Source organism: Calonectris borealis, chromosome 2 (assembly GCF_964195595.1).
Source record: "Calonectris borealis chromosome 2, bCalBor7.hap1.2, whole genome shotgun sequence".
NCBI lineage: Eukaryota > Metazoa > Chordata > Aves > Procellariiformes > Procellariidae > Calonectris > Calonectris borealis.
The window spans coordinates 41950421-41966859 of record NC_134313.1 but is presented as its reverse complement, the minus strand read 5'-3'; the positions used below and the strand labels follow the sequence as shown (position 1 = coordinate 41966859).

The 16439-nt window shown below is 44.3% G+C and overlaps 1 protein-coding gene across 3 annotated transcripts in view; it reads left to right on the top strand.

Annotated features, from left to right (window-relative positions):
* Positions 1-2043: 2043 nt before the first annotated feature.
* Positions 2044-16439, top strand: part of RAB2A (RAB2A, member RAS oncogene family) — a 48138-nt gene continuing 33742 nt past the window's right edge. The window contains exons 1-3 of one of the 3 annotated variants that reach the window (XM_075141781.1): positions 2044-2128; positions 2381-2512; positions 14771-14842. In XM_075141781.1, the coding sequence (XP_074997882.1) occupies positions 2467-2512; positions 14771-14842 (118 nt within the window). In that variant the 5' untranslated portion in view covers positions 2044-2128; positions 2381-2466. Of the gene's footprint in view, positions 2513-14770; positions 14843-16439 lie in introns of all 3 variants that reach the window. The other 2 variants (XM_075141780.1, XM_075141782.1) reach the window with 2 other exon arrangements.

Genomic DNA, 16439 nt, shown 5'->3' with positions numbered 1-16439 from the left:
GACAGGGAACATAGAGGCAGACCCTTACGCGCAGGGATACAGGAAAGCCAAGCCCAACTTTCATAGGAAACAAGGCAAAACCCCATTTTTCTGTGAAAACTCATTCCGGATAGGAATTGTTAATTAACAAAAATTTCTATCGAAACTTCACTTCTTGTACACAGAATAATGGGGAAGTGGCTTTCTTCCGTGTGTAAAGGGTTTTTAAACTAGGAGAAAATTTCACATGCCGCTTTCCAATGCTCTGTCCTGTCCAGGCAAGACCTATGCAATATTTTCATGAACAGCCTGGGTAACAAAATGGCTGAGATGGAATAAAAAGAATAAAATCGAATACATTTGACAAACTGAGTGGCCCTGATCAAAATTACTGAAAGGGAAAAATAATGCTTAATAAGCAGATGCCAAATGTATAGATACATTTGGGTAGTAATCGTCTACAATAGGCATCTAGGATGAAAAATAAAATTCAGATGCTGTTGGAAAAAAAAAAAAATCACATTCAGAGAGGAGCAGGACTGGAGATACTCATATGACCTTGTTTTGAGGTGATGAGGCTGGTGTTACAGACACACGAGAACTGCTATTTTGGACTCCACAATTTACAAATAATGTTGAGAAACTGGGAGAAGTACAGAGAAGAAAAAAAAAGAGGAGAAAAATGACTGACAAGAGAACATCGGAAACGTGAATTTTTCACATGGAAAAGGTAGAAATAATGTTTATAATATATAAAGGAGCTCCTTTCTCTTTATAGCAATCATTTTTTTTGCACGTCCACAGGGAAGAGGACAATAAAAAAAAAAAACTTAATTTTGGGTTTCATGTCATGAAATATGGAAACAGGATTTGGCACAATCTGCTTTATTGAAGGTTTTTACGAGCAAGTTAGATGCACATCTGTTAGATGTGGTGTATAAGTCAATGTTGTCCAAGTTGTTGATGTGACACACCACAAATAAAAAACTTTATAAAGTTAAAAGCTACCAGACCGGTACAGCCAGAAAGGCAGACCTGTGAGTTCATATGGAGAAAATGCCAATGGTTCTTCAACAGATCCACCAATTCACAGTCAACAAACAGCTGAGCTGAAGGGCACCCTAAAGCATCATCAGCCTTAGCACCTGACCGGAGAGTCCTACCGCATTACCATCACCAGGCATCTGATGTAGCCTTGGTGTGAAACCGACCTGTGAGCCAAGCTACCTTTGACTGCTCCAGGGCCAAAGGTCTGGGTACACTGGACACTTTTTGAGGCAGCTTAGGCTAGGGAAGACCCTGAAGTTTCTTCCAACTCACCAGTATCATGTGAGCTCTAAGTAGAAAGTCCTAAACAGCAGTTGTGAACTTACGCTACACTCCTGGCTCACTGCTTCCATTTTGATGAGGAAAGACAGAAACAGAAAGGAAAAAACCCTTTCCAAGCCAAACTCAAGTTTGATAAGTGATGACAATAAACTTGCACAGAATGGCTCACTAGTGTTTACGCTTAAAGGCTTCTCTAGCTCAGAGCTGGCTTCGCAGCCTTAGGTCAAGCTTTTTTCCCTGGACTCTCTCAGCCAGAAACACCATAAATGCTTCAAACAGCAGCATTGGGTTTTTCCTGCATCCTCGTTCTTCTGCACCCCCGACCCTGGTGCAAAGCAGGAGCTCGGCAGCGCCTAACAAAGGCCGGGCTGCCGCCATTCTCCTTTCCCCAGCCTCTCCCCCCCAAGGCAACTTGCTCCCCCCTTACCCCGGAGGAGCCGCTCGGGGGTCACCGCGGGGGAGACGCCACCGCGCCCGCCTCCACGACACCCCTCGGAGAGGTCGGAGCACCCTGTCACCTATTCCTCCCACCAAGGTGAAGGGAAAAATACCGGCCCCAGGCCCCGGCACCCGTTAGAGCGGCCGAGAGGGGGGGATCAGGCCGAGCAGCCCCCTCAGCGAAAGCCCCAACGGCTCCGAGCCGCAGCCTCCCCTCAGCTCCACCACGCGACGGGACGGGGCGGGGCGGGGCGGGGCGGGGCGGGGCGGGCGGCGGAACCCCGCCCCCACGCCGGCGGGAGGCGGCCGCGCGCCCGCGCGCGCGCGCCGGGCCAGCGGCTACCTCAGCACTTCCGGGTCGGGGGCGGGGCGGAGCGAGGAGGTGGGTGCGTGACGTTGCCGGAGGGGTCCGGGGCCGCTCGGCGCCTGTTATTGTTCTCGCCGCCCGCTCTTCCCGCCGCCGCGTCTGCCTTCCCCGGCGCCTCGGGGAGCGGCGGGAGGGCAGCAGCGACCGAGCGAGCCCGCCGGCGCAGGGGCGGAGGTAGGAGGGAGCGAGCGAGCGAGCGGTGGCGGCGGCGCCCGGCGGGAGCGGGCCGCCGCCCGGCGGCCGTTAACCGTTTCCACCTCTCCGCAGCGCGAGCCCTGACAGCGGGGGCGGGGGGAGAGCGCGCGCGTCAGGAAGGAGCGAGCGAGAGCCGGAGAGCCGAGGACCGAGCGGCCATGGCCTACGCCTATCTCTTCAAGTATATCATCATCGGGGACACAGGTGAGCGGCGGGGGCGGGGAGGCGAGGCCGCCCCGGGAGCGGGGGGCGGGCGGAGCGGAGAGCAGGGCCCGGCTCCCCGCTCCCATTTCCGCAGTGCTGGCGTCGTCGACGTGGTGGTTCTGCGCGAAGAGGCGGCTCCCCCCGCCTCTGCGCTGGGCCCCGCCCGGGGCCTCGGCCTGCCTCTCGGCAGCTCCGCACCCGGCGGCCTCGGGCCGCGCAGCAGGCCTGGAAGCCTGACAGCCGCCTCCGGGCCTGGCTGACAGGCCGCGGGGCAGGTCGGGCTGTGTCACGCCCCTGGCTGCGGCATCTGAGCGGGGGAGGGGGGAGGAAGAAGGCGCTGTCACTGCCAAACTTGTACCTGGGTAGTGCCCCTTACTTGTATCCCCGCAGCAATGAGGCCTGAGAGGTGCCACATGCCACCCCGCAGTTTTGTGGTGGGGCCGAGACTACTGCTGTGCAGTACCTTCAGCTCAGGCCACAAGGATGCTCTTTCCAGCCCCGGCTGGAGGTGCTGTAGCAAACTGTGAAAGTGTCGAGACATGCTGTCAAAGGAAAATTCAAAGCCCTGGCTCTTTCCTTCTAATTTACAGGGACTATTTTCTTTTCTTTTTTTTTTTTTTTTTTGACTACTGCTTTCCCAGATGCTTCAAGTTACTTCTGTGGTCTCTTCCCTTCCTCACCCATTTGCTTGCCACTTTTTAAAAACTTACTCCATTCTATTTGTCATTGGCTGCTGTGTAATAAATAATGCTTACAAGTGCTGCAGGCGTAACCATACGGTGATAGCAATTGCTGTTTGAAGCCCCTTTGCCAGTATATTCTATGCTTCCTCAGCATAGTGTGGATATAAGTAGCATACTTTCATCAAACTGTTGTCAGGTAACTAACATAGTTAACTATTGTGCCTGTGTATTGTGCGTCTGTCTTGTTGTTTTCCTCATACCTGAATAAATGCCTTCTTTAATAAGTTTCATGACACAGCTGTCATTTTACATGCTATTCTAAGGATACCTGTGTAATTGTACTTCATACCTATGAACCAAATTATCTGTTGCTGGAGTGTAATTATACACTACAGTTGCGTTATATGTGAGGTTGTTAAATACACTGGATGTAGCTACTATGTATCTTTTTTTAAACCTACGTTTAAACTCTGGAAGCTTTTTTAGACTACTGCAGTAGCAGCTGTAGTACAAATGAATCTTAAGACATACATCACAGCTATAATGACTGTGTTGGAAGCATATAGATGATAAGCGAAAATCCTGATTTTTCTTGAGCGTTTAGGTGAGTGACAGTTCATTAAACCAGAGGACAAGAGATTACCTGAGATTCAGGGGAAGTAAGAAGAGGTTTGTCTGCCCAGGGTGATGCCAAATGGTAGTGCAGAATTCAGAATGACAGTGCTTCAGAACAGGTGGCCAATTCTGGTGCATCTCTAAAAACTATAATCGTTAAAGTGGTAGAGATGGCGGCAAATAATTGGTTTGGTACATTGATCGTATACTGATTGAATTTTTACAATTAAATATGCTCAGTGTAATGGCGTGTGCTGCACTTTTGCATTTCAGTTGCTTGAAATGTGAAATACAGAATGGATATGTGTCACTTCTGAAGTTGTTTCAGCTGCTTAAGAGCCAAATATGGGAAGAGTGAGATAGAGAAGGGAAACACAGAGAGGAAAACAGCTCACAAGTTTGGGTTTTTTGGTGGTGTGTGGTTTGTTTTGTTTTTTTTTTAATTCTGGTGGCTTTTATTCAGAGTTGCTACAGAAAGCTAATTAAAACTACTGCAACAATCATTCTTGAAGTTAATTAAATATGCCAATAGTGTTAAGTTGGTTTTGCTTTTATTTAGATCTCCTATGAACTTTTAAAGTATTCTAATATAGCTAGCACTGAAGAGCCCATTTATGTTGTGCACAGTTGTTTGTTGCCAAAATGACTGTGATAGTTTAGGTGTTGCTACTGTTCCTCACACAGCTCTGCAGATGGAAATTAAGAGTGGATCGGGACTGTCCTCTTCAGTTCCAGTGGTGGTCTGTGACAGCATTCCAACCAGTGAAGATATGCCAGTGGCCTTGCAGGCCATGTAATTTTCATAGCGATCAAGAAATTTATCTCTGGGACTTGATTTAGAGTCTTTGGAAATGGATCAGCTGCCTGGTGACTCAGCAATTAGTTGTAAACAAACTGTAGGAGAAAAGTAAGACAGCATCAGCTGAAGACAGATGTTAACATTTAGCTCATCTTCCTTTTCAGCAGTACAAAACAAAGTGGGTTATGCGAGCCATAAACAAACCCAATGAAAAATCCCTGCTGTCATACAAGACACCTGCATGTGTCTTCTCTGAATTGTGATTCCACATACTTTCATCTACTTAAACACAGGAATTCAGTATGATCTCAGTCTCTTAAAATGACAGCCACAGAAACTGACTCTGCAAGACTGCTTTTTGCTCAACAGCTCTTGTCCCCTTGCATTGCTTGCTTCATTGGTTGTTGACATTCAGTGACTTTTTCTTTTGCTGGTACTTCAGGCACGGTAGCTTTATGAACATGGGATTGATTCTATTATGGTTATTACATTTTTTTATATATATATATAAAAAATATATATTTTTTCTATGTAGTCGGAACTACTTTAAGATCTAGTTAGTTCTCTATTGTAGGAGAGACCTGAAATGACATGGATGTCTTTCAGGTACTGAAACAACATTGTCATAAATCTGCATGGTTTTTACATTGTATCACAGGGACAGTAGCTGCGGAATTTCATAGAGTTGGTATTGTTAAGAGAAAAATGCAAGTATTATGGAATAGTGACTGCTGTGAGAGTTAACCAGGAAAAATCTTTTGATTTGGGTATTTCCAAAACATTATAGGAGTTTGCAAATGCATTTAGAAGCACATGTGGTGCGTTCTGCTTAGGTTTCCAAGACCTTTGCCTTGGTGGTTGATAGTGTTTGTTTCATTTTGATTGCTGGTAGGAGTTGTTGTGTTCATCCACTCTTCCCTACACATCTGTTTTTGGCCACCAGTTGAGATGGACCTTGAGCTGAGCCAGGATGAACACTCTTAGCACACAAGTATTGCCTAGTTTTGCAAGTGGTGACTGGAACTCTGTCATTTTTTTAGTTAAAAGTTTTTCTGTATGACAGTGAAGTCATCTTTTCTGCTTAAATATTTTCGTTACCAGCAGTGTACCACATGGGACTAAACTGTGAATGATACATGAGATTTCTGTGAAGACTAGAGCTGTTTTTTTTTTTTTCTGGAATATTTAATATGCATTAAACAGGATTTTCTTATATTAGTTTACTAGATTCCACCAGAGAATGCTACTGAACTTTAGTATGCCTGAAATACCACTTTTGCAATGGTCAGATTTCTTGCCACCAACATAACTTGTAAGTTGTATCCCATCTAAATGTCTCTTAACGATCAGTGTTGCTGCATCCATGAGCAGGTCTGTCTTCCGCTTTTCTGGAATGTGTTAGTTCAGCAACCCTCAGAGCTTCTTGTGTAATGAACTTTCACTTGCCTTTCAATATCTGCGGATAGTTGCTAGTTATAAACCAACAATATCTCAAAGTTATTCTTATTAGGGGAAGATGATGAAGGAAAATAGAATTACTTGGTGATCTAATTCTCCTTACTCTCTAGAGTAAAGTAAGCTGTCTAGTCAACCATTTCACTTGTCTAGGAGATTCTCAAATGTTGAAATTAAGCAATTGCATTGGCTTTATTTTTCAGGCCTTCTTGTGAAATGTTTCTAGTGTCAGTGCACTTTGTTCTGGAACAGCAGTCGTTAGTAGCTAGCAATGTGCATGACCAGAACCTCTTGCCTTGATTTTCTATGAGTATGTAACAATACCTCTCAACTAAACAGGTTTTCATCCCACTAGAGCTGATGTTAACATCCCATGATAGTTGGAGAACTTGCTCATACTGAAAAACAGAGTACTGATCTGTACTACTTATATCTTGCTTTGAGACCCTTTTGATCCCTAAAAGAGCAGATATTAGGTGTTGTATAGTACATCTTCTTAGCGTCTTAGAAGTTAACTAGAAATAACAACTGTAAGTAGATGCCCATACAAAAGGTTTCATGAGACTGTTACTGTGCTCCCTTGTACTAACTCCCTTGCATGGAGTTCAGCTGTCTCACAGGAGGAAAAGGATTCTCGCGTATGAGTTGGTGGGGCTCATCGAGAGGGCTTTAAACTAGGTTCAAAGGGGGAAGGGGATAAAACCAGGCTCACTAGAGAAGAGCCTGGGGGCGGCACGCCAATGTTGGGGGAGAAATTGGTAGCCCAGCTCAAGTGCATATACACCAATGCACGCAGCATGGGCGGCAAGCAGGAGGAGCTGGAAGCCATTATGCAGTGGGGTAGCTATGACTTAGTCGCCATCACGGAAACATGGTGGGATGAATCTCACGATTGGAGTGCTGCAATGGATGGCTATAAGCTCTTCAGAAGGGACAGGCGAGGAAGGAGAGGCGATGGCGTAGCCCTGTATGTTAGGGAGTGCTTTGACTGTCTAGAGCTCAATGATAGTGATGATGAGGTCGAGTGCTTGTGGGTAAGGATGAGGGGGAAGGCCAACAAGGCAGATATCCTGCTGGGAGTCTGTTATAGACCACCTAACCAGGATGAGGAGGCAGACAAAATATTCTACCAGAGGCTCGCAGAAGTCTCCCAGTCGCTAACCCTTGTTCTCGTGGGGGACTTCAATTTTCCGGACGTCTGCTGGAAATACCACACGACAGAGAGGAAACAGTCGAGGAGGTTCCTGGAGTGTGTAGAAAATAACTTCCTGACGCAGCTGGTAAGCGAGCCCACCAGGGGAGGTGCCTCGCTTGACCTGCTGTTCACAGAGAAGGACTGGTGGGGGATGTGGTTGGAGGCCGGCTTGGGCTTAGCGACCATGAAATGATAGAATTCTCAATACTTGGTGAAGGAAGGAGGGAGGCCAGCAAAACTGCTACCATGGACTTCGGGAGGGCGGACTTTGGCCTGCTCAGGACACTGGTTGAGAGGGTCCCTTGGGAGACAGTCCTGAAGGGCAAAGGGGTCCAGGAAGGCTGGACGTTCTTCAAGAAGGAAGTCTTAAAGGCGCAGGAGCGGGCTGTCCCCATGTGCCGTAAGAAGAACGGGCGGGGAAGGCTTCCCGGCCTGGCTGAACGGGAAGCTCTGGCTGGGACCCAGGAAAAAAAGGAGAGTTTACCACCTTTGGAAGAAGGGGCAGGCAACTCAGGAAGAGTACAGGGATCTCGTTAGGTCATGCAGAGAGGAAATTAGAAAGGCAAAAGCCCATCTAGAACCTGGCCACTGTTGTGAGAGACAGCAAAAAATGTTTTTACGAGTATATTAATGACAAAAGGAGAGCCAAGGAGAATCTCCATCCTTTATTGGATGCGGAGGGGAACATTGCCACCAAGGACGAGGATAAGGCGGAGGTACTTAACGCCTTCTTTGCCTCAGTCTTTAATAGTCAGACCAGTTATCCTGAGGGTACTCAGCCCCCTGAGCTGGAAGACAGGGATGGCTGAGCCCAGAGAGTTGTGGTGAACGGAGTTAAATCCAGTTGGCGGCCGGTCACGAGTGGTGTTCACCAGGGCTCAGTACTGGAGCCGGTCCTGTTCAATATCTTTATCAACGATCTGGATGAGGGGATCGAGTGCCCTCTCAGTAAGTTTGCAGACGACACCAAGTTGGGCGGGAGTGTTGATCTGCTTGAGGGTAGGAAGGCTCTGCAGAGGGACCTGGACAGGCTGGATCGATGGGCCGAGGCCAATTGTATGAGGTTTAACAAGGCCAAGTGCCGGGTCCTGCACTTGGGTCACAATAACCCCAGGCAATGCTACAGGCCTGGGGAAGAGTGGCTGGAAAGCTGCCCAGAGGAAAAGGACCTGGGGGTGCTGGTTGACAGCCGGCTGAACATGAGCCGGCAGTGTGCCCAGGTGGCCAAGAAGGCCAATGGCATCCTGGCCTATATCGGAAATAGTGTGGCCAGCAGGACTAGGGAGGTGATCGTGCCCCTGTACTCGGCACTGGTGAGGCTGCACCTCGAATCCTGTGTTCAGTTTTGGGCCCCTCACTACAAGAGAGACATGGAGGTGCTGGAGCGTGTCCAGAGGAGGGCAACGAAGCTGGTGAAGGGCCTGGAGCACAAGTCTTATGAGGAGCGGCTGAGGGAACTGGGGTTGTTTAGCCTGGAGAAGAGGAGGCTGAGGGGAGACCTCATCACGCTCTACAACTACCTGAAGGGAGGTTGTAGCGAGGTGGGTGTTGGTCTCTTCTGCCAAGTAACTAGCGATAGGACGAGAGGAAATGGCCTCAAGTTGCGCCAAGGGAGGTTTAGACTGGACATTAGGAGAAATTTCTTTACTGAAAGAGTGGTCAGGCCTTGGAACAGGCTGCCCAGGGAAGTGGTTGAGTCACCATCCCTGGCAGTATTTAAAAGACGTGTAGATGAGGCGCTTAGGGACATGGTTTAGTGGGCATGGTGGTGTTGGGTTGATGGTTGGACTGGATGATCTTAGAGGTCTTTTCCAACCTTTATGATTCTATGAATTCTAACCTTTAATTAACTCCCCCCCCCCAAAACAACAAACACCTCCCCCGCCCCCACCTTGACTAAAACCATTTTATTATGAATGGCTGGCAGTTTTCTAAGTCTTTTGTGATCATCCAGGACACGAAGAGGTTTTCTACAGACTCATGTAGTTTAATTTTGTTTGGAAAGAATTTTTATTTATTTATTTTTAAAACCTGCAGAGTTAGCACTTGTGTAGTGCCATATTAAATGAAATGTGATAAAGCTGAACAGCTCCTTTCAGTTCGTAGGTCTGCACTAATTTTTGTGTAGAAAGGAAAACTTACATCATTGGCTTCAGATATGCTGTTGTAAATAATTTACAGCAATGTTTATTTATTTAAGTGTTGAAGCTGAATCTTTTAAGAGTTAAAAAGCCATTTTTATGACATTACTTTTCCCAAACTTGTGTAGCCATTGTGAAGTATTTTGTTATTTTTCTTCCCTTCTTGTCCATGCCATAATTGGTATGTGAAGTCCCTTTGCTCTGTAACTGGCAGTTTGGAATTTTGTAGTTTGTCCTCCCTATTAATTTAAATAAAATTTGCCCATTTGGTGACGGTTATGAGTAACAGATAACTGGCTGAAAAGAGCTTAAGAAAAATCTTTGCTTTAGGTTAATGTCTCATTATGCTTAGGCCTGTGAAAGGGTAATATTGCACTTTGCTGAGTTGCATAAAGATGCTGTGGTTGGAAAGGAAGGAGAGAGGGAATGAGCTGTGGCCTGTGATAAGAAAAGGGCTTATGAAACATCTAGAAGCTGTGCAGACTACTAGGAAATTCAGAAGTAGCTCATAAGCCAGGTTAGCGGTATGTATCTTGTGTCATTTGTACTATTTTAGTACCTGTTTTAAATCTGAGTCAGTTTTAAAAATCTATGTTATTTGAGACTTGTCCGTTGTTTGAGACCATCCTTAGCCTATTTAAAGATTTGGTTTTGTTTGTTTTCTAAAGGGAGGTAAGAGAAGCAGGAAGCTTGTTTCAGCTCAGTCGATATTGGGGCTTCCAAGCTGACATAGTTGATTACACGTGAAAAGAGGTCTTGCTCCCTTTACCTTGTGGCGACTTCAGTAGTCTACCATGAGCTGAATTAACCTGCTAACGCAGTAGAAAACTACCTACTTTTTGGGTTAAATTTTTGCTTGGTGGCTGAATTGGCTAAGTTGGCCCAGGGAAGTGCTTACCCAGGTCTGGAGTACTTTCAAGAGAGGAAACTGGACCTAGGAGGATTGGTGATAGCAAGATATCAAAGGGGGAGTAGGTCTTCATCTCTGTGGGTGGTGAGCTGATTGATCACTCTGTCTTGTGAAGCAGCAAGAAAAATACAGTTCTGTGAGATGGCTGAGTTAAGCCAATGTTTATCTGCTGCCAAAATGGGTGGAGCTGGTTACCACTCCTTGTCTCAGCTATGAACTTCTGCTTTTTAGCTGTCAGCATCAGCACTTGTCTGATCCTTCAGAGAGGCAGTTCAGCTCACAAAGGTGATTTAAAAAACAAAACCGAACAAATAGCAGGTACGGTCAGAAAAGCGTAAGAGCCATTTTGAGTAAGGAGGTGGAACTGTGTGGGAAGGAGTGAGTCTACCCATCAGAGGCAGCTAGCAGATTAACTGAAGAGATTGGTCTTCAGGATTCAGTTTTGGTACCCAGGTTGACTACTACTGCAGTTCTTTTCCTCTGTCACTTTTCTTGGGCTATAGTGATGCTTATGTGAACAAGTAAGGAAATGATCTTAGCGTGCCCCTCCCGCCCTCCCCCCCCCGTTTTTTGAGGCATTTTTAGTTTTGAGCCAGATCAGCTTTCTAAGACTCTCAAGCATCAGTGGAAGGAGCACTGATGAGTTTCGTCTAGTGGTAAGAAAAGCCTGGAAGTTTTCCTCATGTTGACAGTAGTGCACCTCTGACTTTGCAGCTGACAACTGAACTTTCCTTGCCCTATTCACAGGGAATCACAGGAGCTGGAAGGGGAGGAGGATGCAAGTCAGCTTTCTTAGCAAAAGCCATTTACCTGTCTTAGTTCTATCATCACCTGTGCTATGGTTCCAGAGCTGCTTTTTTAATTGCCATGAGTGCAGCCTGCTATGAGAAGAACAACGCTTCCCTTTGCTATGTATTTTGTAGCCCTAGTCTCGTGCGCGGCTAGTGTTTTGGGTGACTGTTTTATGCTGGATCCATTTCTTGGTTTAGCTCATTGCATAACCTTATGAGTGAGAAGGGAGAGGTTAGCTTACCACTTAGCTGTTCTGGCTTGCCGAGCAGCGAACTGAACACTTGTGTTGATATAAGGAAGGGAGGTGTTGGAGCGTGGCTGGGCCAAGGTGGACAATAGCAAAGCTCTGGCAATGCTTTGCCTAGGGAAATTGATTGCAGAGTGGCACCCAGATAGAGGAAACTGTTAAGGGAGGCAGACGAATTTGGAGAACCAACTCAGGCTGACAGTTTGGAATTCAGAGCTGGAAGGTGAAACTACTGTAGCACAAGTTCCACTTGCCATGACTGTTTGGGTACTAAGAAGTGATGAAGGACTTCTAGAACAGGCATCTCCCCTCTGAGCACATAATCCATTGCTTTAATTTGTTCTAAGCAAGAGCTTTTGTTTACTGTGTTTGTTGGTGAAGTGTATCCAAGCTCTGCTCATTTCTTGTTTCAAGATACTAAGATTTTTTTCTCTGGGGGTGGTTTATCTGAAGCTATATTAAAGTAATTGTGGCAGTAAAATGGAGAATGAGTTAATAAATAACTGAATTTCTTTTTTCGGTTCTACAATTGACTATCATAACACATGCTCAACTACTTTTCCGAGAGTGTCTGCCTCATTTCAAGGTATAAGATTTACAGTGCTAAGTGAATGAGATACCCGGTAAACTGCCACTTTGCTCTTAGAGTTAACCAGTGTAGTTACTTTAAACCATTTGGATGCCATGGAATTAGCTGCCATGCAACTGTTAATTGATCTTTGCAGCATCTGTTTATGCCACAAGGTGATAAACTGCTCAGGACTTCATATATAGCTCCTCCTGTTCCTGATGCAGGTTCCTGGCTGTGTCTATGATAGCACAGTCCACGCAGGCTCTGGAAGTGAATAGGCCACAAGCTATTCTTGTAGGAACTTTCCTGTTACAAACTTGCAATGTCTTAAAACTATAAAATTAAAACAAAATATTACTATTAAATGTAGGCAATAAAATATTTATAAGTACTATCTAAAATGGATTATAACCTAAACTTAACAGGCACTACAGCTGTCAGTCTGCTTCTGAAAGGCCTGATACATAGAAGTAACTAGAGGTGCAGTCATCTTGTACCCATTTGAGACGGGGCTTGTATCAAAGTGGCTGTGCTTGTCTGTCATCTTCACTGTGCTGATGCTAGTGTTTGTATGTTCTCCTGAACCAACAAGCTGGTCACCAGCCTTAAAAGAAGAAGAAATATCAGATTGCCGCTTGAGAACTAGTGCTGGGACACCTAATGTGTGTCACTTTGTTGATTAGATTTTGAAATATTTTTCTAATGTTTGTCAGATTTGTGCAGGAATATTGGATAATTTTGAGGTTCTCATTTATCCAATGATATGAAATCACTTTGTAAAGTTAATGGCAAAAGCTATTCCACATTCTATTTCTGGTGTGATTTATAGGTTGTTTTTTGTAAGTGGGATGGTGATTATGTTCTGTGATGGGGCAGCTGTATTTCATTAGTGGTATAAAAATTATCTGTGTATGTAAACAGTGTTTTGGGAGTAGAATAATTTTAATATTTTAAGGTTCCGTAGAGATTTGTGTTCTCTGTCCCTACAGCTCCAGTATTCTGCCTGTCTTCTCCCTGTTTCTTTCTTACCTCCAGCGCTCTCCCCCATTCCTCATCCATTTCTCTTATGTCCACTCATTTTGTTGAATAAAATCTATACCTGCTTCCAAGCTGTTGTGTTCTGACAGCTTGCTGTCATAAGCCAGAGAGCTACAGAAGAGAGACCTGTAAAGGCTAATGCTGCAAACTTTGCCTTGGGCTGTAGTTCCATGCCACTCTAAGCTGTTGATCTGCTGGCTGCTGCATTTCTCTTCCCTCATTTGAACTAACTCTCGTGCTTGTCTGACCCTGCATGAAGCCATTTCTGTTTACTTTGTCACTCTACTTGTCAGGTTAGCATGCTAACCCAGCAGACAACTGAAATGGTTTAGATGAGTTCTGAAGCAATATGGAGAAAGGGGCACAAACATGCTGTAGGGAAGAGAGTAGGGATAGCAGCACCAACAACTGGCTTAGGCTGCTGGAATTTCTGCATTGCTTGGGATATTAATCTCAGAGTATCATCAATTTGTCACAACTCATTTTGTGACAAAATTAAATGCAAGTCCCCTGTTTCTGTTAGACGTGATTGAAACTGGCCACTTAGCTTTTAAGACCAAAATGGCAAGTGGGCAGTGATTACAACCATATAGGCTTTGATTCCTCATTAAACCATACTAAAAAGCTTTGAGAATGCTGAATTTAGTAGTAGAAAGATCAATGTCACTACATGCGAACCTCTAGTATGCGCATCTTGTGTCTTGCAGTATGGTTCTTTTCCTTATCCCTTTGTTTGCTGTTTTTTATTATCAGATCTGTCACTCCTGATCAGTTGTTGCTGACCTCTAGTATGTGGCTAAAGTAACCTTATCTTGCTGGACAGATAAAGCAAAGTACAGCGGGAACTTGGATGCTGCAGTATTATATGTTATGTGATATAGTTCAGAGTTTAAATGTATGTAAACCAAATGTATGACTGTCAAGTTTTAAAAGGCTGAAAATACGAAATTTGACTGAGCAGAATGGGAAGAATGACCCCTCCAAGTAAAAGAACAAGGAAAAATTAACCGTAAAAAGTATTATAAATCTAGTTTATAAATATAAAGTTTATAAACCTAGGTAGTTTGAGTATTCCTATTGACTGCATTAACTTTTGCTTTTCTGTGCTTTCGTGAACAGAAGAAATTGCCCTTTTGCTGACCATTGTGACACCATACAGTGTCCATGTAATGTGAAGTAGTTAACCCATTTGGGTCTGAAATCAGGATATCTGAGAGGGACAATGTTTGTGTTGTCTGTCTGGCTGTAATGTGAACTCAGTTGTTGCCAATTCTGCTTGGACTATTTTTGGGCATATTGGGAACCAGTGGGCAGTAACACATAGTGGTTGTAAGCAGCCATATGTATACTGCTGTTATTTCAGCTGATAAATTAGGAGATAGGTGGGAGTGAGGTGCTATTGAGGATCTAGTTAGCTTGGAAGAAAGCTGAACGTACTGAAGGGGAAGCAGACGTAGGGTTGTGAGGAGCAGCAAGACCTGTAGTTGCTGTGGAGAGAGGATGTGAAATGATACTTGGAAGGTCTGTTAGGAAACTTTTCTGCTCAATTTTAAAGGCAGAACTACTTTTTCAAAAGAAGAATTAATTTTTGTTCAATTTTTGAAAATAACTGCTTTGACTCTAATGTTTCTGGAACTTTTAAAAGCTGTTATGTTATGAAAGAGTTGCATACACTTCGAAGTAGGTAAAACCTAGTATCTCAAGTTCTAGTAATGAATTTTAAACAATATATACCATTCACTTAAATTAATTTCTATGGGTTCTTAACAGATTTTTTTTTTAATTTGCTTAAAATTTCTTTCTTTTTTTTAGGTGTTGGGAAATCATGTTTATTGTTACAGTTTACAGACAAGCGGTTTCAACCAGTCCACGATCTCACTATTGGTAGGTCTCTTTTGTCCCCTGCAATGCTAATGGTTAAGCAGCTAGGGTGCCTCAGCATGCATTTATGAATTTGTTGTGCTGCAGTAATGTAGGATTTGTGCTGTATTAAGGTAGCAGTGAATCTTTAGCTGATGAATATTTCTTAGCTAATAAAGCCAAGTGGAGGCCTTTTTTCTTATTGGGGAGGTACAATCTGAAACAATTTAAAAAATTCATAGCTATAGTATCTCAGCTGTCTCTTCAGAAAAGCTAAAAACTGGACATGGAAGCAGAATTGGTCAAGCTTGAAATGCATTGATGGTGATGCAAATGGCAGATTTTTCACTAGGGAACAGAATATTAGCCTGGCCACAGAACCTTGAAGATAAGTTACAGATAAACTAAAACAAAGTTAACCTGAAAGGTGAATAAACTAATTTACTATTTGGGAAGACTAACTTCTGGATAGAGAAGGATTGAAGTGTGAAGGTATTCACTGTTTGGAAGGGACAAGGGGGTTTCTTCCTGACTCCTCAACTGGATGTGGACCATTTATGTTTGATATAATTTGTTATTGATACTAGGGGAAATGAATACATGTTAACAGAATGCATTGCTTCTGATCTAACTACAGTAAATGATACAAACTTTTCTTTATCTTTCCACACAAAATATGAGGAATAGTATAGGAATAAATTCTTCTGTAGGCAAGCTTAGTCTTCAGATCAGTTTCAATGTTAAGCATAACAGATGCTAGCCTCTGATAAGGTTGCAGAACCTTTGAACTTGTTCTTGGTGTTATTTCAAGGAACCTATCACCTCTAATCATGATGAGCCTTGCACAAAATGTATCCCTAGTCTCTATTTTTAGTTTGTGCCCTGGAATAGGTAGGCTTCCTGTGTTTGGGAGTACTGAAATAGACGCTTGAAATATAAACAAATATTCTTCATGTAACAGAATGTATCAGGTGGTTTGGTTATGGCTTCCCTTTCTCGTTTGACAGTCCTCCCACACCTTGTGTGTGGCTGTCTGATATAATTCAAATTCTTAGGCTAACATCAGTTTTCAAATATTTCTGAGGTCTTGGCAGCAGATAGGCTGACTGAATAAAGAGCCTGAGTTCTTTAGGGAAGCATGAGTTATTGTCATCTTTTCTTCTTTAGTCTTGCCAAATATATGACACCATATATATCACTTATGCCTTTGGCAGCCCTGTCACATCAGCAAACTAATAGGCTGTGGGAAACAGCTTCACCTCAGCAGGGTGGTTGTAGTGCTAGTTCTTTGCCTGGCATATAGCTAGCTGAAATCTGGGAGCAGAAACTGAAGCTAGTGGGATGAGAAGGTGAACCTAGATAGCAACGTAATGAGGGATGTGGGAATGGAGCATGGGAAGCTGCTTAGAAAGGGGAAGAAGGGGCATAGGCTGGAAGCAGCCTCCTTTTGCTTAACTGATAGGGCGTGTGTGTGTATTTTGGCCAGGAGAATGCTGCTCCCTAGTACCCAAACAGATTTAGAAAGACAGATAAATAAATAAAGAGATAAATAAAGAACATGGATTCAAAGTTATAGGAATGCCCATGCAGGGCGAGATGGGATGGGTTGATGTTACTTAAT